The sequence below is a fragment of the Sprattus sprattus genome, assembly GCF_963457725.1.
Source record: "Sprattus sprattus genome assembly, chromosome: 3".
NCBI lineage: Eukaryota > Metazoa > Chordata > Actinopteri > Clupeiformes > Clupeidae > Sprattus > Sprattus sprattus.
In genome coordinates, this window is record NC_137922.1 from 31,204,237 (window position 1) to 31,226,857 (window position 22,621).

Consider the following 22,621-nt stretch of genomic DNA (forward strand, 5'->3'; position numbering starts at 1 on the left):
GGAGATGCCGTCCTCTCCCAGCTCTGCTTGGTGAAAAAAAAAAATAAAAAAAATAATGACAAGGTTACTCATGGCTCCGGTGTGGTTATCCAATATCAGAGAGCTTTTTCTCATTCACTAGCAATGAATAATTCACGCTCACCTGCCGGCCATGAAAGAGAGAGAGAGAAAAAAGAGCAAGGAAGGGAGGGAGAGAGAAGGAAACAAAGAGGAGGAATAAGAGCACTCAGCTTGCAGCTGTGTGAGTGCTTTACATGTTATCAGTTTATTCTGTTCACTTGTTTGTTCCTCTTGGTTCTTGGGACACAACCAGCAACCGCCCCAGACCCTCTCCACCACACAGATGCACAGTCTCTCTCAGTCTATCATTTAAACTGGCCCAACATGGAGCCTGTACTCTCATCCTTACTGCGCATGTAGGCTCCATCCTAACTCCTATGATTCCTTAGATCAACTCAGGCCCTGGATTAATCGGATCAGTGCTGTTCAGGTGAGAGAGGGATAACATCCATCTCTACAACTCTTTCAGGTTAACACCCTCTAGGACCAGCTAATTTCAAAGGGTTAACTTGGCACACGCACACACACACACACACACGCAGAGAGAGAGAGAGAGAGAATCATCTGATGCATATCCAACTGTTGCTAACTCAAGGCCCCACTCACTCACTCACTCACACTCCCTTGGGAACCCATGATGTCACCCCACAGAAGTCATGGGGTACATCCTCTTTTACGCTCTGCATCCCTGAATGGCCAGTGAGAAGCACACCCTCATCTAACACACCCCACTAACAGCCAAACGCTCTTGGGAGGATGTTAGGCAGAGAGTGCACAAAAGAGCGGAAGGCAAGGTGGGAAAACAGTTACAAAAAGAGAAGCAAGGGTCCAGGTAAAGGAGGTTGGAAGGGATGGTCTGCCCGCCAGCCCGCGTGCGCACACACGCACACGAGAGCAGGCATGCAACACACTGGCTCCCTCTCCCCAGCTTCCAGCTCTGAGGTGTGATTCACAGATGGCTGCTAGGATCCTCCTGTTCTAATCCCTCTTCCTGGACAGGTAAGGCGCTGGAAGACACCAGATGCCCTCGCCCTCCCCCACGCCCTCCCCCACGCCCACGCCCTCCCCCACCTCCCATCCCACCACTCTGATCCAAATCCTGAGAGCTCTCACCTCACCCCTCTCCAGAGTTACTCAAGCCAGTGGAGCCAGCACTGGGCTCTGCCTTCATGGTGCTTTTCCTTTCTAGATGCTTCTGACTTGTTTCCTTAAATGGACAGACGTGAAGACAGGAGGATACGGGAGGGCGTGTGTTCATGCAGGTGTTGCCACAGGATAAGCACTTCCACACAAACACCTAACAATAACCCTTCTCTCTCAAACACTTTCCCCTGCATGCACAAACACAGCGCATCAGGGTCATTCTCAAGCAGACACATTGCACAACAAAATAATGTTTACTCTCGCCAAGTTAATACGCTTCGGTGGAAAAGGTGTTTATTCATACTCAAACCATAACAAACGCATCAGGCAAGCACACAGAAAAAAACCCACGCAACATTAATCCCCAAGGACATGTCAGTCATTCCCTCAGTACGAGAGTGAGGTTGGCCCTGGCGTGACGAGAGGAGAGGAGAGGGGAGGAGAGGAGAGGCGACACCCCCTGCTCTAATCCCAGTACTTTTAACTCCATTTCATGTAACTGGCTGGAAGTGGCGCTTGCGTGCGCGTTCCACAACATATCTCTCATCAGCCCGGGCCACGACCAAATGCACCTCTGCCTAAACACAACACAGAGGGAACGTTTAAAAGCAAGGACATCTGTGAGCACATTAGGCCCTCTTCCCAGTGGATGTCCTCTCCCTCTCCCCCTCCCCCTCTACACTCACACACACACACACACACACACACACAGGTCTGCAAATTAAAATCCCATTGAGCGCCACATGGGAGCCGTGTACTTGAGGGTTATGTAACTGAGACGGAGTGAACACTCCCTGTCCAGGAAAGGGGATCTGCCCTGCCTGCCCCCCCTTCCCCTTCTCACTAACCCTCCCTTAACCTCGCCACGCCCACTGAAGAGAGGGAGATTAGCCGATTAGCTCCTCCGGGCTCTCTGCTTCCCATCAGGCCTTGCAGGGCTCACTGCTACTTTCTCCCTTTCACCCTTCCTCCCCTCTCCCTCTTCCTCTTCCTTAAGCCTTAGAGGCCAGACACAGAGTGAAGACTTCCCACTGAGGTTGGATTAGGTGGGCACGTGTGTGTGTGTGTGTGTGTGTGTGTGTGTGTTGGGCGTGGATGCCAGTCAACCTAATCATCCGGCCTCCTCCTCCTCCTCCTCCTCTCCCACACGCACCCGCGCATGCTCACACACACACACACACAATCACTCACCTCACTCTCTCAGAGAACACACCAACACAAACACCTAATCAACACATCAGCTAGGCAGCCTCACGTGATACCGACCTGAACCGCTCTCCAACCGGCCGACTGACATCTCCATGGCCAATGCGATCTTGCCTTCTCTCGCTCTCGCTCTCTCTCTCTCTCTCTCTCTCGCCCTCTGCCTCCTAATACTGGACAGGCAGGAGAACTGCTGCCTAGCTCAACCACTTAGTCATTTAATGGTATTAATGATAGTATGCTTACGCGGTTAGCCAACCAACTCACCAATCTCTACGGTGCTGGGCCCTCCCACCTGACCACTCCTGTCCCAAGCTGCCTCACACAGAAAACACACGCAGCCATCTTTTGTTTTTAGGACACCATTTGTTACGTCTCTGTGATACTAATCTACTTCCATCTCATTCAATCTGTCACATAACAAATGTATTACTTTCAAAGCATGTGTTTGTGTGCGTGTGATGTGAATTATGCAAAGTGTACTCTGTTGAATGCAAATGTTTAACCAGAACATAATGCAGATTTAATCAGTCAAGCTAACTGACGCTCCGAAGGCTTTTATTTTCCACAAGCCCTCTTGAGAGATTGCCTATGGAAACAAACATGTTTACACAAAGTGCCATCGAAAATACCTTGTCATTTTTTCCCCCTCACATATACAGAGAGAGAGAGAGAGAAAAAAAGGGAGAGAGAGAGAGAGAGCGAGAGAGAGCGAGAGAGAGAGAGAGAGAGCTCCTTTTCAGAAAGCTGTGTACACAATGCAAATTGCAGTAATTCCCACAGGTCCACACTCCAACTAAAGACCCTGTTCACACTCCCCTCTTCCTTAAATGCAAAGATAATCTCACTGTGATTACAACAAAAAAACATGTTGCCAGGCAACGCACAATTAAGGAGCACGCTTTCAGATGGGGTTGTGCGGGCTGTCCATTATCAGATGAAATTACTGAAGCAACAAATGTCAGCCTCATGCAAATGAGTTGTGTTCAGCCACAAGAATGTTTAACTTGGGGGGAGAGAAAAACCTTGCAGGGGGCCTGATGGAATGCAAGAGCTAGCTATGTGAGCAACGAGCATCCACCACCCACACCTCCACCTTCCTGCAGTTTAAAGAAAACATGATAAGAAAAGAAATACTGCAGGTAAGAGGGTTGCTGGAAAACCAACAGAGAGAGAAAGAAAGAAAGAAAGAAAGAAAGAAAGAAAGAAAGAAAGAAAGAGAGAGAGAGAGAGAGAGAGAGCGAGAGAGAGAGAGAGAATAATTGCAACATAATGCAACAGAATGATTGTTTCATGTCTTGCATTTCAATGCCGCAAACGGAGAACTATGCACAGAAATACTGTTGAGCTTATATCAATCCAATAATACTCAAATCCCAATTAATGACCTATCCACCACCCTCTTGTTGCAGTACTATACTGCTCATTAATGATAAAATTAAGAAGTTAATGAATTATTATAATTGTTATAAGAAATGTTTCATGTGCCTGAATGAATCACACACATGATTAAATCCCATGTATAATGTCAGAGTTAATTAAAAGAAATATGCTTCAGCCACTCTCAACACTAAGCTGTCTTCCCATTTAGAAAGAAATGCAATTATAGCTGAATACAAATACAAAGCACTTCAAACTGTGCAAAATGAAATACTGTCCAACCAAGCAGGCCTCGTGCAGCTGGTCTCCTGGTGTTGTGTGGTCATCTGGAGACCTCTACACTACACTCTATAAAGCCAACCTCCCTTGAAATGGCCATAATGCTGTCGCTGCTGCTGCTTTCTGAAATACCCTGTAATTTGAAGAGATGGAAAAAACAGCACTGGGGTTGAGTGAGAGTGCTGCTATGCCTTACACATTCAAATGGACCCATGGAGAACGGTTGGGGTCGGCTCGACTGCCTATAATCAGATGCAGGTGTTTTCTGGTTTCCCCCCTCTACCCATTCCATTGTGCCTTCTATGGAAGAATATTTCCCCTGCCTCAAGATGAAATGGGGAGAGGTTCCTAAACTGGGCGTTCACCATGTTTATTTTGCCATAAAAACTGCCACACAAAGGAATCCCGTGCACAGGATGCTTCCCCACACCAAAGCAGGTACCCAGCCCCAGCTCCATAAAAACGCTATCCACTTACTCTAATTGGATTCGCTTGGGTTTAAGGTCCTGATTAGTAGTAGCCTGTAAAATGGACAACGCGTCAGTTCAGCCATCAAACTCCATTAACAAACACACACACACACACACACACACACACACACACACACACGCGCTTAACCCTTTCCAACCTTCAAGATGTTAACCCCTAGGCTACGCATATTACAGGGGCATCAAGCAATGGGAGCAATACTATGAACCATGAATGAAGCCTAAGGATGGAAAGTGGTATATCTTCAGTAAACTGTGAATAATCTCGCACTCATTCAAATCATATTAATAAAATACTGTTCAAATCTAAGAGAAAAGACCATAAGGAACGGGAGTTCAGACAAAATCTGAAAGAAAAATGTTCACCTGTTCCAAAGAAATATCTGGTCTACACCATTTGGATATAGCTGTGTTGACAGACAAGGAAATCTGCTAAATAACACACTGGGTGTTTTATCACTTCAAACTGCTTGGCCAGGAGAACCAATATTTGTTCAAAACATCTAATTAGTTTAGATTTGTAAGGTAGCACAGTGACATGTATGGTAATATATCCCGTCCACTAATCAAATCTTCAGTGAACAATAATAGTGCTCTTCCAGACACCACTGAATCAAAACTAAACAAGATTCAACAACAAATTACATTTTGTGGCAAACACTTGGTCCCTGAGGTGAGGCCAGCTGGGATCACACACACACACAGAAACACACAGCCTTCCGCAGGCACATGGCACATTACTGCACTTTGAGTATAAATAGCCTCCCAGGCTAAAAACAGAGCACTTAGCCAAAGCTGCTTTGCTCGTCCAATATCAGCCTTTATTGTAGTCTGAACACTGGACATTACTCCGGGTGCTAAAATATAAACTCAACCACGTAGAATACATAAACAGAGAAAGTGTTGGTATAAACCAACGGGAACAAACTTTTGAACTCTGGATGTAATGCCAGCCAGACATGGAACAGAGATTGAGAGCGGATGAGAAAACTCTCTCCAAATAGAAATACAGCTCTGGCGAATAGTTGGAAGAGAGTGCTCATACATCGTCTAAAATACAAGGCAACAGATTTATAGCATCGCTACAACTAGGTGCGCTAACGGGACAAAGAGGGGGAGAGAGAAAAGCTCAAACAGAGGAGATACACGTGAAGAGCTAAGGGTTGTTACTTGTGTCGGGTGCTGCCATGGTGGACACAATGACTGGTGGTCCGGTCCGGCGGGTCATCTTCTGATTGCCAAGGTTGAGCGAGTTGTTGTTCTGCATTGTGTTAGAGGCAGGGATAACTGCACTCTCCATTGGAGCTGCACCCTTCCGCATCAGCTGGGGGCTGAGATGGGGGCTGTGAGCTGGGGACAGAGGAGGCATGTTGGGAGCCCTCTTCATGAGCTCCATGGGACTGTAGGTGCCAGAAAACGTTTTGGGGGCGGCCACTTGAAACTGCTGCTGCTGCTGCTGTTGCTGCTGAGCCTGAAGATGGAGGGCAGACATGGACAGCCCAGTGTGAGCGTTGTAGCTGGTGAGCGGCCGGGGCTGGTTCAGAGCAGTGCCATATCCTACAGGGCTGACTGGAATCCCAGCCATAGGTCTCCCTCCCCCTGAGTAGGTGGTCGTCTCCAAAAGATGCTGAGAGGGGGCGCTACTGGGTCTACGGCCCAGAAATTCACCCATCCTCGGGGAAATAGCCTGCATGGCAGAGGGCGGCGGCTGCGTCAGATGGGCGTCAGGTGGGGGTCCGTAGCCCTGTGGCTGCATGTAAAGGTCGGTGCGATGGCTAAAGCTATTTGATCGTGCTCGCATCCGCTGGGCGGCATCTCCTTGAGCTCCTGTCTTGCAGTTGAGGGCCACACGAGAGAGCACACGAGCTTGACCCAGATTAGGTGCCACCGTACGTACGTCATGGTCTTCCATCATAGCCAGCATGCCTGCGGAGTCAAAGCCCTGCTGGAGCAGGAGAGTTATGGTGTTCTCAGAGACTCCCTCAGCCCGCAGCAAAGCAAGGAAGCTTGGGTCCACCATGCGCTTCGAGTCTACAGCCATGGCAGCAGAGGGGTGTGAGGGCATGCCAGCTGAGTTAGCAGGAACCATAGCGGTACACGAGGGATCGTAAGCAGGGTCATAGGGAAACCTCTGTGTGGCCACAGTGCCGTACCCGGCGGGCGATCCGTCATGTCTAAGCATCATCCCTCTGGGGAAAGTTCCGTTGATTCCCTGGGAACCAACTCCAGCCGGATCAGGAGGGAGGCAGCCAGCCACCTGGCAGGGGTCCACTGGGTAGCCGTTGAGGTCGGAGTAGACGGAGCAGCGGCCGGCCAGCGAGGGGTCAGTGCAGGCGTAGCGCTGAAGCACAGGGGCCGGCTCGTGCCCAAAGAATGCCGGAGAGGGATCCCTACTGCGAACGCGCTGGCTGTCTGGTATTAGCATCTTGGTGGCCAGAGAATCCCTATACAGACGGCTCAGCTCGTGAGCGGTCGGGGGAGGGGGAGGGGGAGGCGGAGGAGGAGGAGGCGGGGGAGGAGGAGGAGCAGGGGCGGGCGTTGGAGCCGGAACAGGAGGAGCCACAGCAGCATTAGCAACAGCAGCAGCAGCCCTGGCTTGCCCTTGATCCCACGCTATTCTCATCCCCCCATCGGACAGCCCATAATGCGAACCGGAGCGGGTGAGCAGGTGGTGGTGGTGCTGTTGTTGTTGTTGCTGCTGCTGCTGCTGCTGCTGAAGCTGATGCTGCTGCTGCTGGGTGCCCCGATACAGACCTTGCAGGTCCTCAGGAGGCTGGGCAGACATAGCCGTGTCAAACAGGTAGTAATCAGGAGGGGGCATGGTGCCACGCACTGCCATAACTTGCCTCTCTGGGGGTCCGGGGCTGAGGAGCGGTCTCTCGTAGGGAAACAGCGATACACGTTTCTGCTCTAGAAGCTTCTGGAAGCGCTCGGTGCGAGAAGGATGGAGAGCTTCAAACCAAAGGCCGTCGTCAGAGCAGTCCGCAAACGTCACGGAGTTCCTTCGACCCACGGTGGCGGACGGGGGACCTGGGGAAGGCTGCTGTGTGCATGTCCCCCTGGCCCTCATTCCATCGCTCCTCGACCTGACTGCTCAAGCTATCACCAGCTGAATGCTCCTCCAGCTCAAGCTCCGAGGACAGAAAGCTGAGTGGAGCGCTCAGAAGCAGAACGAAAAAAACAGCGTGGTGTTCTCTTTCATGTCTCAGGTTACAGATCTCAGAAAAGGGGGGGGGGGGGGGGGGGACACAGGCAAGAGATGGGGAGAGGAAGGGGTGAGGCAGGAGGGATCGGTTCACCTGGCTGCCAGTATGAGCTCAGTGTGCTTTTCTCTGGTTTGTTTCGCCCTCCTTCAAGGCTGAGCTATCATGTGGCCACACACAAGCAGGCCATGCTTAAATAATTCAGATCTGGAAACATTAACATGCAACTGGAAGGTAAATTGGACACCACACACATATGGCACACACACAAACACACACACACACACACACACACACACACACACACACACACACACACACACACACAAACACAAACAAACGCACCTGGTTAGGCCAGCCTTTACTCCATTTTGCTAGGCGAAGGGGACTCTGCTCGTGCATGACATGGTGTGTGCATGGGATTTAGGAAGAAATACTAGGGTGAAAAAATTGAGAAAGACAAAAAAGCACGAGGGTACAATGGACGAAGAGGAGGAGGGGTCACACTAATCCAGCTAGATTTATCCCTCCGTTTGGCTGGGCCGGTTCACTCACTCCAACCACTGCCATCAGGGATTAGTCAAAATAAAACCTGCTTAATTCCACTACCAACCCAGCAACACACACACACAGAAAAACACAAACACCCACACACACACACACACACAGAAGAGGGACGACACTTGAGCTAGATTAAGTGTCCAACTGAAATCCCTGTTTCTCTTTTGCACTTGCACGTACAGTAATGGTATACTACTCGACACAGACCTGTCCCATTAAGTTGATATGATATGAAAGTGGAGGCAGGTCATGAGTTCACCTGGACACTGCAGGTCTCATGCAGTAAGGGTGGAACCAATCAGATTGTAGCTCACACTGATCCAGAGACAGGAGTGGGACAAAGCCAGAGACACGCCTGATTGGCTTCTGTTCAACAAGGGAGTTGGGAGTTGGAGGTGTCTGACTGGCCATGGGTTGTAGAGAACACATCTTAGATGTCCTTATTTCTAACCGTTCCCACTGACAAGCCCATGCTCTAAAGAGTAATATGGAAAGTCTGAATGTTTGCCATAGCAGCCTAGGCACGTTCAAGGGAGTAAGATGAGGTAAAAATATTTACCTTAATAATAAATATATTGATTGATCTTTTGGAGAGATTGAGTCATTTCAGTCATTAAATATGCCAACACACTAATCTCCAGCTTTAGTTCCTACTGCCACTTCTAGAATGGAGGTCTCATACTTACAGGCTACTACATTACATTTGATAGTAGGTCATTCATTAATCACATTCTACCACTGCCATTTTGTTGTAAAAGCTCATTTTATTTTACAAACGTACATATTGTATGTTTTATTACAATATCAGAGGGTTTGTGTAAACAATGGTATGAACAACCCATCTCTTTTTGGCCAACTGATCTCTATTCTCTCTCAAGCTTCAGATGATATTTCAAACTGTCTTATTCAGAGTGACTGCATGGACTAGACCTGATCAGGCCCGACAAGCCATTTAATCTGGCCCGCCAGCTCCTCAGAATGTTGTAAAAAGTTCCATTGATTTGAATGAGCAACGGTTACATTTTATTTGGTTTGCCTAATTTTTCCTCAGGATTAATAAAGTATTCATCTATTTATCTCAGAGCTTGTCTGCTGCAGCCGCTGGTATGTCGAACGCAGATTTACAAGTAATTCATTATTATTGATTAGAATTATTCATTATAATAACTTATCAACTCATTTTGGAGAGAACATGCCAATCAATGTGTGTGGAATCACTCACTGTAGAGAAATTATTGACTCAAAGTGTACAAACAACTGTAAGAATCTCAAAATGAAGCCAGGAAATACCTTCGATACTATAAAGCAAGACAAAAGTGATGATATGGCGTCTAACCACTGAGGGGAAAACCTGTGAGAACAGATTTATGAGCCAGCACTCCCTCATGGGAATACTGTGAGGTGTTCTCTCTGCTGGAGTCATGCTGTGTGTTTGTCAGCTGTAAAATGCACGATTAATCACAAATGTTGCATTTCCTCATGAAAACCAGACAGAGGACGCCTTTCCAAAAAGAGAGGGATGAATGGCAGCGGAGGTCTAATATGTGCTTGCCTCTGCTGCAGGAGGACATGATAGGGCTGCAGGGAATAAAAAAGGCTAGAAAACTACTTTCAGACTGGACCAGCTGTCATCACTGGAAATGGGCTTGCTGTCACAGTACTTGTGATCAACGCTATCAACGCTATCAAGAGTCTCTCTGATTTGGGATGGGAGGCAGAAATGATGACAAAAGGCAGAAGAGCGAATTCAATTTCCAATTATAATGAAAGGGAAACTCACACGCCATTTTAATATTGGGGGTGACGTATCCCCTTGCCCCCTATCCAACACCCCTCCTTGTGCTTGGGACTGGGTAATTAAGTGAGTGCTGCAGCATTCATTTGCATCCTGACAGCTTCTGAAGTGAAACTGAAATCTAGAGCAGTACAACTAATGTGGATCAGAATGAGAGGCTACTTTCTACTTACAATGATACCTTTTTCAGTGAAACAGGAACCATAGGAACTCCATAATCACGCTCCCTTTTTAAAATTCATGTATGGGCTTTTTAGCCTTTATTTGAATAGGACAGTGAAGTATTTGGACAGGAAGTGATGAGGAGTGAAAAGGTGGGGAGAGGATCGGGAAACGACAGCAGGCTGGAATCGAACCTGTGTCCCTGCGGGTATTGTAGCCCGTAAATGGGGGGCTTATAGGCTCGCGCCACAGTGCCCCTCCCCCTTAAGGCTCCCTTTTAGGCTGTAATGACTAGGCAGAGGAGACAGAGACATGACACAAGTGATACTCAAACCTCAAGTGGGCCATCTTTCTAGGGCATGGCTGTTCTTCACAGGACTTGGCAAGCCATTCCAGATGTAAGCTGAGGCAGTGATTTAGACAGCACCCACTGTGGAACTGCTGGACTATTAAACTTTCATGTGACTTAATAAATTAACACTACTACTGGGAACTTGAAAATTGTAGTCAATTACACTGATTGTACAGTATATTAAACTTTTAACAAGCCTCTGGGCTTTTCCCCCCATGTGCTAAGAGTCTGTGGAGGAGATGCACAGATAAACATTTGTCATGCATTAGTTGACTTCCTGAAGGGTCCCATCTGTCGTTTTATGGCCAGTGTCACCCCTCAGGGCAGGGCATCACAGGTGACCATACAGGGCTGACTGCTTTGGCACATCTCTGCCCACGAGAGGAAACCATGAGTCAAAGACTTGGAGCAGCAACAAGCCAAACACCTCACTCCAGAGCTCCTTCCCCAATCCACTCTTGCATGCCATTTCAATTATCCAGCGGCAGTATTTCAGTAGTTTTTTTCCCCAAGCCTCTTCCTCCCTCCTCCCATTTTGGAGGTTATTATCAGCTCAGGAGCCAAAAGCCCAACACAGATGTGAAGGCAGGAGGGAGAAGAGGACATTTTACTGAGAAGCAGAGAGGAGCTGCTAGAATCAACCAACACAAGCTAGGTGCTAGTTCTGGGTTGGTGCTAGCGCCAGTAGTTTTGTCTCCGCTTTCCCAGAAATGGCAGACTAGCAAGGAAGCGTAGCTACTACTTTTCACATCACATGTTACAATCAATTGTAACATTAAATGTTACAAACTTGCTTGTAATGTTAGCTGACCAACAGCTAGCCACTATTGAATAATAAATTAGAAGCTGACTGAAGTTTTTTTTTTTTAAATGGCAGTCACAAAGTAAAACTTTGGCCTTGTTTGTCCCAATAATGCAGCCCCAGCTCCTGACATAAGCGGTCCTCGGTTCTAGCAAAGTGTCTGCTCCCTCTGGAACAGGATTTCCTTGTCTAGAGCCAGGGAAGACATCTTGGAAAGTATACAGGCATTTTTTTTTTCTCATCTAAAAATGGGTAGCTTTTAGCGCTGGAGCTAAGAGGTGAGAGCTTTCAGTTTACCCCCACAGCTCTGAACCAAACCCCATCACTTGCCACTGTTTGCTTTGATTATGCAAAGGAAGACACCTCAATGAAAACAGTGTCTCCCAGCCTTTGCATGTCTAACTGCAGGCAGGCCAGATTATGTTGAACACAAATCAGTCCGCCTAATGGTTTAATCAGCAGTCATCCTGCCACAGGGTTTCCATAGACACAGACACAGTATTTCACAATCTGCCACGGTCAGACTCGCGCCAACATCTCAATTTGCAGCTGGCTTTTGTGGAGCTCACAATATCAGTTCACAAATAAACTTCTCTTTTCACTTACAGCCGAAATTATTTGGAGACGGAGAGGCTGGGACAAGCCTAAAACAACAACCACACAGGCTCTCTGAATTCCCGGCCGTGCCTTGAGGAAAGATGCTTGCACTGGAATGATGTTGGCCAGGGGAAGAGAGAGAACCCGACAGCTCGGTTCTGGAGATGATGCAGATTCCAGATGATGCCGAATTTCCTTTTTCCTCGGAAGATATGAGGCAGAAACACATTGCAAATTCACTTGGCTGCCAAACCCCTAGCCGAGGTCCTTGTTTGACGTGCGGAGATGTAAGATGGGGGCGATACCACGCTTAAGACAAATAGATCTGGGGAGACTTATCTCTGCTCCGAGGAATAAGTCTGGCCTCTGATGCTTATCACAGCAGCCTTGGTGTAGAAACGACACGCAGGCCAACTAAAGGACAGCGCCGCTTTGGCTTTGGCCCGTCGACAGATCGCAAGCTGCGCTTTATTTATTTTCTCCTTCCCTTATCTCCGCCCCTTGCGGTGACTGTGCGCGAGCCAATGGGCTGCCAGGCGGCCGCAACCATCTGGAGGCCCCCAGCTTAGGCGTCCTCTCTCTCTGCCTGAGCGCGTCTGCAGGTGCTGCTGCCCAGTGCTCATCAGGCCCCCCTCTCCCCGTCTCTTTATCTTTCCTCTTCAGCCTTCAGAGGAACACCTGTTATGGCACACTGCTCTCAAACTGCCTCTGATCTCCGCGCCCATCCAACCATCGCCGCTCCAGACCAACACTAATGTTCTCCAACAGCCTGCACCAACGCAGGCTAAAGCTGGCACAACACAAGGAGCCATGTAACTCTGGTACCATCTTGATTCAAAAGGCAAAAGTTCTATTTACATTTCGCCCAAACGATTATGCTACCCTCACAAGCTCATTCTAGGTTGCAGTATGCTGATGTAAAAACACGGATGTAAGCAGTAATTCAGAACTACAGATACTTTTTTCAATAGGACGGTTCAGGTATGGGAGCTTTCAGTCCATTAATAACTAAGTGTGTGTGTGTGTGTTTTTCTTTTATGCTATACTAGTGCACAGAGGCTGACTGCTCAGCATATGTTCCTCATTTCACGCACACTAGACTGTGAAGCGCTTACATCATCGAGCACAACTGGCAAATACTCTTGTGGTGGTGTTTTAAGGGGTACAAACACCTACAACTTGTCATTTGTATTGAGAACATGTTGCATCAGACAGTAAAGTGTGTTGATCCACCGCCTCGAAGCGCTCTGTGCTCACTGAACATACCAGGTGACGTGACGCGTGTGCAGAATTATATGTGAGTGTGTGTGTGTCTGCATGGCATGTGTGTGTGGGAGAATGTATGTTTGTATGCATGGCTGAACGTACATACGCATGTATGTATTTGCGCATGTGCAAGCATGGATGTACTGTATGTATGCAAGTTTCCCTACAGGGTGTGAAAGTCTGTCAAACACTGAAAGGAACAGCATAAAAACAGGATGAAGATGTGAAGGAATGTTGCTACTACCAACACAAACCATGTCTAAATTTAAAAGCACACACATGCAGACATACCCTATTAGGGGGTGGGTGGCATTACACTCAGCCCAGTGCTTTGTGCGGGTGTTCCTGCATTCATACTTCACACACACACACACACACACACACACACACGACAATGAGAGGGCCCCTCTGACGTACTGAACTTGGCCAGCTGCCTGGCATGGCACGCGGAGGGCAGGTTGTGCCACTCACCCTTCCTACTAAAAAGGGTGTATAGTATTGCCACAAACACACATACAGGCACACAACGCACGCATGCAAGTGTACGTACGTACACACATCTACACACACACACACACACACACACACACACACACACACACACACACACACACGTTTGCACTGTGCCAACCCTGATGTTAGCCTACAAAGCACCAGCAAGGAGGCCAAATGTAGGGCAAGACGGTGTGTGTGTGAGGTTGTGTGTGTAGGGTAAGGAGAGACAGTGTGTGTGAGGTTGTGTGTGTGTAGGGTAAGGAGAGACGGTGTGTGTGTGTAGGGCACAGAGAGACTGTGTGTGTGAGGTTGTGTCAGGCAAGCATGAAAAAAATAAGAAAAAAAGAATGACAATAATGCAGTGGCGCATGCATGTTTCTAGTATATATCCTGTATAAGAAGTGTGTTCAAAGAGCATGCACAGGTATGAAGTGTGTGTATGCCGGTGCAAAACTAAAACTAGACATCAATCATATGCTTATCAACACGTCATCACAATCTGAGCTCCAGACAAGGAGGCCATATCCCCAGTCAATCACAGTGGCTCTGATTTAATAGTTTCACCTTATGTCACTACACCGACAACAATAATCAATGATCAATCATGACAACACCACCTATTAATACACAATTTCAACTTCTGCCAAAGCACCATTGTTGGCTCCTATCACCTGATCAGTGATGCCCTAATAGATTCTTCAACAGAGCAACTGAACAGGCTCAGACTGCTGAGAGCACATCTGTTTCTAGACATTTAACACGTAACATTTCCCTGAGAATGACCAGGATTAAGTCTTGTAAGATCATTTCAGTATTCCCTGCAGAATACTGGAGCCATCTGTTCTAAACATGATCATCATCTGATAGACTAGCTCGGAGCACTCGGAACAAAGTAGACGGAACATGATCGGAAATAAGCCAGAATGAGAGCGAGCGAGCGAGCGAGCACACACACACACACACACACACACACACACACACACACACACACACACACACACACACACACACACACACACACACACACACACACACACACACACACACACACACACACACACACACGGAGCGAGAGAGAGATGCTTTACCTTCACAGATCCTGTCCAGTCTCTGTCGTTTGACTTTGTGTTTGTCGGTCAGGGCCATAGCGGGCCTCACTGTCCTACTGCTGCACGCAAGGGCTTTTCTTCAGGGTCCTAACGCAGAGAGCAGCAGTCTCCACGGGGCATAACGCCACACCGCACCTACAACACACACACACACACACCTGTTGAGACATCATACAGACTTGGGCAGCCAAGTTGACAAGCTCACGAAATTCAATGTGACTTCAAGGGAGACTGAAGAAACTGGAAAGTTCATAGCCTCCGAGGGTGTAGGGCGTACACACACACACACACACACACAGACACAGTCCTCTTTGGTGTGAAGACATCTGTTTACAAAGGAAGATCCTTCAAGTTTGTTGTAGTCGGTCTTGTCTTAGTGTGGACACTGTTCTTCCCCATCATTCAAAAGCACAGATCTGCTCAGCTCTCACACACTCTCTGGTACCCTCATTTATGTGTAAATTCCTCAGCACGAGGCAGTTGGAGGTTTGAGACCGAGGCAGAGGCAGGGCCTGTAATCAGTCAGGCAGGACATATCAAACATAAGGTTAGCACAAGCTCTCTTTTTCAACCGCTGAGGCGTCATGTGTCAAGTTCTCTTTCCACTTCAGTGGCAATTTGCCGGAGGGAAGAGCTTGATTAGCTTGAAGGTATAATCGCCTGATTATAATTAGGTTTTTAACCAGGCATTAATTAGAGGCTTATTGAAATTTCATTCCAAAAGCCGGCATATGCCCTTTCCCCAAGGGTGAGATATCACTCTCCCCTCTACTGCATGAGGGGAGCTGCTGAAAAGCCTCCTGCTCAGATGCTGCCTAAAAATGTGCTCTTCTGAGCGGCTCTTCAGGCGGCCTACTGTGACCCAAGGCCTGACCATGGGTCAAGACCAGCCATCAGGAGCAAATTAAATCACACCAAAAGCTGTTCATTCTATTTAAGCTAACTGGCTGTTTAGCTTACAGCCATGGTCCTAGTCAGGTTTCTCTTTTTTACCCCTTTTTTAATGATTTCCTTTTTTTAATATTGACGGTGTTGACTCTTAGAAAAGTTTTACATACAAATAAATGCAGAGTCTCAAACTGAGTATCCACCAATCTAAGACACAGAGCAAATACGGCACTTTGAAGGTATCTGTAAAACAGCTGAGGAAATATAGGGAAACCAAATCATGACTACTCGACTGCTGAGTGAGGACCTGAGCTGCAATGACCTCATCTAGCCAACAGAGGGAGGTAAAAGCTGATCAGAGCACAAAAACGTTCCCCAGCTCTGCAGAGAAATGTGGGTTAAAGGCCTGGAGCACTGAACAGTCATGATATGAATATGATGAGTGCAGCTCAATGCTTTATTGATGACAGAGAAGAAATCCAGACATGACAGACATCCTCATAATGAGATAATGATTGAGAACCACAGGTGGAGCACATTTACACACACAAGTACACCTAAGATGTACATTGCCACCCCCCCCCCCCCCCCCCCATTAAATCACAATGCTGTCCAAAAACAAACAAACAAACAAAACAAGACGATCGATGGCCAAGTGTGATGCCTGTGATGCCCACCCTTTCCCCTCCTCTGCACTGGCCCTCAACACACCACAGAGCTGTTCTGCTGATCCTCCACACAACTCCCACACACACACACACACACACACACACACACACACACACACACACACACACACACACACACACACACACACACACACACACACACACACACACACACACACACACACACACACACACACACACACTGTGTCCAGAACTAATACACTCATCACACACACTAGGATCATCATGACCACACTCCATCCCAAAAACAAATAACATAGCCTCCTGCTGGTCAGAACAAAACAGAGGAACACTGATAATACCAGAGCAGAGAGTGAGGGTGGGAGGGGGTAAGTGTGTGTGTGTGTGTGTGTGTGTGTGTGTGTGTGTGTGTGTGTGTGTGTGTGTGTGTGTGTGTGTATGTGAGTGAGTGAGTGAGTGAGAGAGAGAGAGAGGCAAAGAGAAGTGCTGAGGTGGTTTTAAAAATGGGTGTTCCACTACTGTCTGCCAAGAAATACTAACCTAGAGAGGCCCAGCGCAAGAGAGAGAGGGGGGGAAAAGAGTTGAGAGAGAGAGAGATAGAGAGAGACAGGGATAGAGATAGAGAGCAAGAGAGTACTAATGAAAACAGCCTCTCCTGTTATCAGTGTGATTTATCGGCTGGTCGAGCAGCATGGTGCCCTCACCCAGTGCAGTAGGCCGGGGCTGACCCGCTATACTCTGTGGGGGTCAGACCACACACACACACACACACACACACACACACACACACACACAAAACTGTATGTGAATGTGTGCTGTTGTCCATCAACAGAGGACATGATCTATTGCCTGGTCCTGTCCGAGTCAATATAGAGGGGAGAGAAAATAGAATATTCAAACAAAACATGAATTTCATTTTCTTTCATCCAATGAACACACAGAATCCCTATAAAAAATAAAAAATTTAAATATATTTTTAATAATAACTGAGTAGCATACTGAGTGTGTGTGTTCAGATGGAACAGGAGGAGAAACGAGCACCTCGGTAAAACCAAATCACTCCAACCCTAAGAAAACATCATCCCTAGACGCAACCCAAATGCAAACACAGACACACACAGTACGCAGCACAGAGGAGCTGAAACACTAGAGGCCTGGAGGTCAGTCTGTTCCATGATTCCCATGTCTCTCCTCTCTCATCCAGAGCCCAGAGCCCCTCCCCTCCCGACCTGCAAGGGCCAGCTGACTGAGAGCAGCTCCCCCCCTGGTGGACACAGCCAGCTAAGAGTGACACTTTCCACAAGCAAAGAACAAGAACAAGACACAAACACAGGAATCCATATCTGTGACTCATTTCAGCACCAGAAAATATCCTGGCTCTTCCCCCCCTCACTCCCAGACCACAATAGAGCCCTACAGAGAACTGGCTGTTCTGCTCAGGAGATCATCCTCTGAGAGAGAGAGAGAAACACCCCTGACCCTCCCTCACATTGGCTTGCCACTCGTCCAGCCTGTAGAGCCCAGCTGCTGCACTGAGGTATGAGGAGGCCTTCAGCGCCCCCTGTCTGCTGAAGCCAGGCACTGCAGATGGAAGCTGGCACTGAGAGCTGGGCCCCAAAGTCAAATTGGATTAATATGGTAAAGCGTCTTGTAACATGATGAAGTGCAAAGATAATACTGCTGTTCTGCAATCAATCTTGCAGCGGGGAAGAAGAGAGAGCAAAAGAGAGAGAGAGAGAGGATCTAAACGCTCTCTGATGTGATTAATTGGGCTTGCTGAAGCAGGAGAGGCATAATTTGGTTTGGTAAGCAGATGTATAGGGGAGCGTCCCCCATCGGAGGCTAATTAGTGGGGACTGATTGCGCTCGCGCTCGCTCTCGCTCACTCTCGCTCACTCTCTGCTGGCCAGCTCCAGCTCATCGCCACACTCAGCCCTCACCATCACAGGGCAGATGCTCACCAAACTGGTTGTCTCATTTGATCCCCGCCATACCCCCTACACCGGGAAAAATAAAAACAACCTTCCTTCACCTGACCATCATATTCAATGTACTGTTCTGTAGTATGAGATGTCATGGCAGCTGCATGAAACACAGCGTTGTCCTGAAGTTTGTTCATGTAAGCTGCTGTCAGCACTGAATGTGTCTTTATGTTTGTATGCAGGGAACAGAATTTGGGGAGGAGCTGAGAGTTTCCTAGACTGCATGAGAGTTTCCTAGACTGCATCTCTACATCTGAATTGGCCTTGAATGATTTGAAACATTACATAGCGTGTTGAGTCATTTCAACCCATAACATTTGGAATTTTAATTTTAAAAATGGTCTTTCATTTGTGAGGCTGCGTACGTGTAGTAGTCTATAGCAGCTTTTGAATGAAATGCATCAATAAAGAGCTTCCTAATTTGAGACAGAACAGGTGAATAAGGCCTAGGAAAGTAAGGAAATGCTGTTGTTCTTTGACATCGCTACTCATTAGCACGTTCTATTCCTTCTCCCCCAAACATAGCCCTACGTCTGTGAAACATCCAATTTGCATTTGAAACAACGAGGGGATAAATATGTGCAGGTTGACGGGTCACCTTGTTTCTGGGAAATGGGGAGAGAACCTTATTCAACATTCGTGCCTGTTGTTAACCAAGAGCTCAAACTGGAATACAAAACTAAACTCCGATTTTTTTTAAAGTTACTGAAAAATAAATGAACAACACTGTACTAGGTCATAAGCCATTTATAACAGCAGTCAGCGATTCATAGCACCGTGACTGATAACTGAGATTGACAGGTCAAAAACCGAAGGCTTTAACAACACATCCCCAAACGTCAGACAATCAGACCAATCACATTTGCTGCCATGTATAGTTCCATTTCTGAGGAGGTATGTGTCAGTCTATGGCGTGGGGTAAGAGTCTACGCCATTCCTATGGCATATATTTAATGGTAAATAAAGCGTAAATTGGCCTTAATTGTGTAGCAAGTGTTGTGCTCTGTGTGTGTCCCTCTCCCCTGTTGCCAAGATACAGCCCATGTCAATTACCTGCCAACACAGAAATCTACACGCCAGTGGGGCTTGGGGTAGGCTGAGTTTCTTCCCCAACTGGCTAAATGTGTGTGTGTGTGTGTGTGTGTGTGTGTGTGTGTGTGTGTACTGTGCACACATGTCAAAAGCATCATTTGCGGGTGTAAATAATTGAAAAGGTCAGGCCAGGAACCTGCTGTGATTCCCCTCCCTGGCATACAGACGTTTAGACACCTCTTCATTGCCTCCTCCAAAATGGGAGCCCTTACCTTTGGAGGTGCAGGAGGGGGGGAAAAGAGACTTTTCTGAAGCACACTGTGTGCTGTGACTTCCAAAGATTAAATCAATCAATTATTCATCTTCTGACATTCAGCTTTCGGCTCTTTTTGGTCGGAGATGAACTCATGCAAGAAGTGACGGGCACTTAAACGGCAGACTCTGAAGCAACAGCCTGGTGTTAATGGCGCTCGAGTCCCGTTTCTAACCCCAAGAATGAAAGTGAGAACACTTCCAAAGAGGGAGTGCAAGGGCTGGAACTAGCAGCATTAAACAGTTGCCAGAGTTTCCAATTGATTAGCCATGCAAACACACTAGCCTTTCTGTAGCGGGGCTGAGTTTGTGCTTTAGTGGGAATATCAATGCCAGTGACCCAGTCCCACAGGAGGAGTTCTGGAGGACAAGCCCAGCACCTCTACCAGATGCTCCCCATCATGGCTATAGCTTCTGACAGGCTCCCCCACACCAAGCCCACTCCACACAATGGCCAGGAGACACCGCCAGACCACACTTCAGTTGAGGCCTGTCAGCACGCCGTGTCACCAATCCCTCAGCAACAACACCGCTGTTGATGTCCCGGCTATTAGGTTCCGCCTTTAAGGACCTGACCCCGGGTCTCAGAAACAAAACGCATGCTTGTTATTTTGGTGCTATAATTACCGCTAATATTAGAGAGACTGTTCAGCTCTCGTTCTCAGTCAGCTTTTTTTCCCTCTCTACTCTTCAAACAATGGAGTCCGTTCTGCCCACTCAGCCTGCTTTGTTCCTGCAGAGTTCAATCTTTCAGCAAAGAGCCAAAACACCAGCAGCTTTAGCGGGGGAAAACAGGAAGGGCTAAGACAGCGGAGAGAAGGAGCGCGGGGGGCTAAAAATATCAGCTTACCCTGGCGAGCTGTCGCTCAGGCACACACACACACACACACACACACACACACACACAGACCTGGGAAAGGTAATGACTCACTCTTGATGGATGTGTGAACCACGGAGACCGGCCTCTGAACTCACACAGAGGTCAGGCACAGCCCCAGAGGTGTCTCAGGACACACACACACTCAGCTGAAACATACAAGAAAGTAGAACTAGCGGTTTCAGGTGCATAGAATTTTATTTCTTCTATCATACTAAAAGTCCTCATTCTTGACGTTCCATATCCCTTCGCCTCCACAAACAAAACACCCTCGATATCACTCTCCCTAGGTGTGCATAAAAACAACCACAATTAGTCCATCTACAGGCCCCAAACAGCAGACGGCGACTGCGATGCACAGTACAGGGTCTGAGAGGAGAACCAGGGACCCGGGACCAGCCTGACAGAATGGCTCTGGTGGCCAAAGCCTGGAGAGCAGTTCCTCTGAGCCTTCAGAGGAAGAGCATGAGTGATTCACAGCTTCCTGCTTCAGGAGAGAAGCCCGTGTTCACTCCCAACCATGCCCACACATTCAAAACACACACACACACACACACACACACACACACACATATTCAAAATACACACACACACACACACACACACACACACACATATTCAAAATACACACACACACACACACACACACACACACATATTCAAAATACACACACACACACACACACACACACACACACACACACACATTCACATTCAAAATGCACACACACACACACACACACACATTCAAAACACAAACACACACACACACACACAAACCAGAAAAGGCCCAGTTTCAGCTCTTCAGCTTGCACTGGTACAAAGCCAAACCAAACAAAGTGCTGAAAAAGTCCAGAGCAGCGAAGAGAAAGACAAAAAGCGTGCACACACACACAGAGAGCCTTCACAGTTTGACAGTGACAGGGTGGAGGGGCCAGTTTTCTTTGGAGCCCCTCTCTGCATGTCTCCAGATCCCCTCCCAGCACAGATGTGCTCATTTCAGACTCCCAGTCAAGACGGCCACTTTTTCCCACAGACGCACACACACTGAGAATGTGTGTGTGTTTGTGTGTGTGTGTGAGTATATGTGTGAGAGTATGTGTTTTCTCGTGTTAATTGGAATTAAATAAATCCTGGGTATAAAGCTATAAGTATTGCCATTCCCTCTGAAAAGTACAAATGCGGTCATATTGCACTCAGGGTCCCAAAGAAAGCCTTAATTTTCCATCGACATGGAAAATAAAACATAATGGTGTGAGGATCAAAATTAGCCTGTGTTTTTTCATTAGTGTGCATGTGTGTGCCCCAGTGTATGCTCCTTGCCAAGAGTGGTCTTTAAGTGAATTTCCACTTCTCCTTGGTCCAATTACATTCAGAAAGGTCCAACAGGCCTCCCGCACCTGTGGAAATCTGTGGACACACTTTTACTGAGCTTTGGTACTCTGGTAGTCATGTGTAAGGGTGGGACAGGGGTTGGTGCCTGTACTGAGCCTCTGTACTCTGGTAGTCATGTGTAAGGGGGGACAGAGGTTGGTAGAGCTGCCTGTACTGAGCCTCTGTACTCTGATAGTCATGTGTTAGGGTGGGACAGGGGTTGGTGGAGCTGCCTGCTAAAGCACAGCATTAGATTGAAGCTGGAGTGCAGCTGAGCCCCAATAATAGGCCAAGATGGGGTAACAGTAAACTGCTCAATCACATTCTAGTCCTGTTTTAGGCCGTATGAAAACAACAACAACACACAGACCTCTTCTCCAGAGTTCAGAAAATGATGGGAAAGGAGAGGGAAGGACAGAGAGAAAGAGGAGAGAGAGAAATGGAGAAAGTGTGCTTGAGGCTAGGTTAGTGGCGCCATCTGACAGTGGAGCAATCATACATAAAGCCGGCACTGTATGATGGAAGTGTGTAGAGAGCAATCTATAAATACAGAAGACAGGACATGGCCACACACAATGGAGCCTCTTTCACTTTCTGACGGTGATGGGTTT

General features: G+C 47.7%; 1 protein-coding gene across 1 annotated transcript in view; it reads right to left on the reverse strand.

The window, feature by feature from the left end:
- Positions 1-22,621, reverse strand: part of LOC308363105 (C-terminal-binding protein 2) — an 87,000-nt gene that overhangs the window by 35,490 nt on the left and 28,889 nt on the right. Inside the window, exon 2 of the mRNA XM_080835879.1 lies at positions 14,875-15,030. Within this exon, the coding sequence (XP_080692005.1) occupies positions 14,875-14,932 (58 nt within the window). The 5' untranslated portion in view covers positions 14,933-15,030. The remainder of the gene's footprint in view (positions 1-14,874; positions 15,031-22,621) is intronic.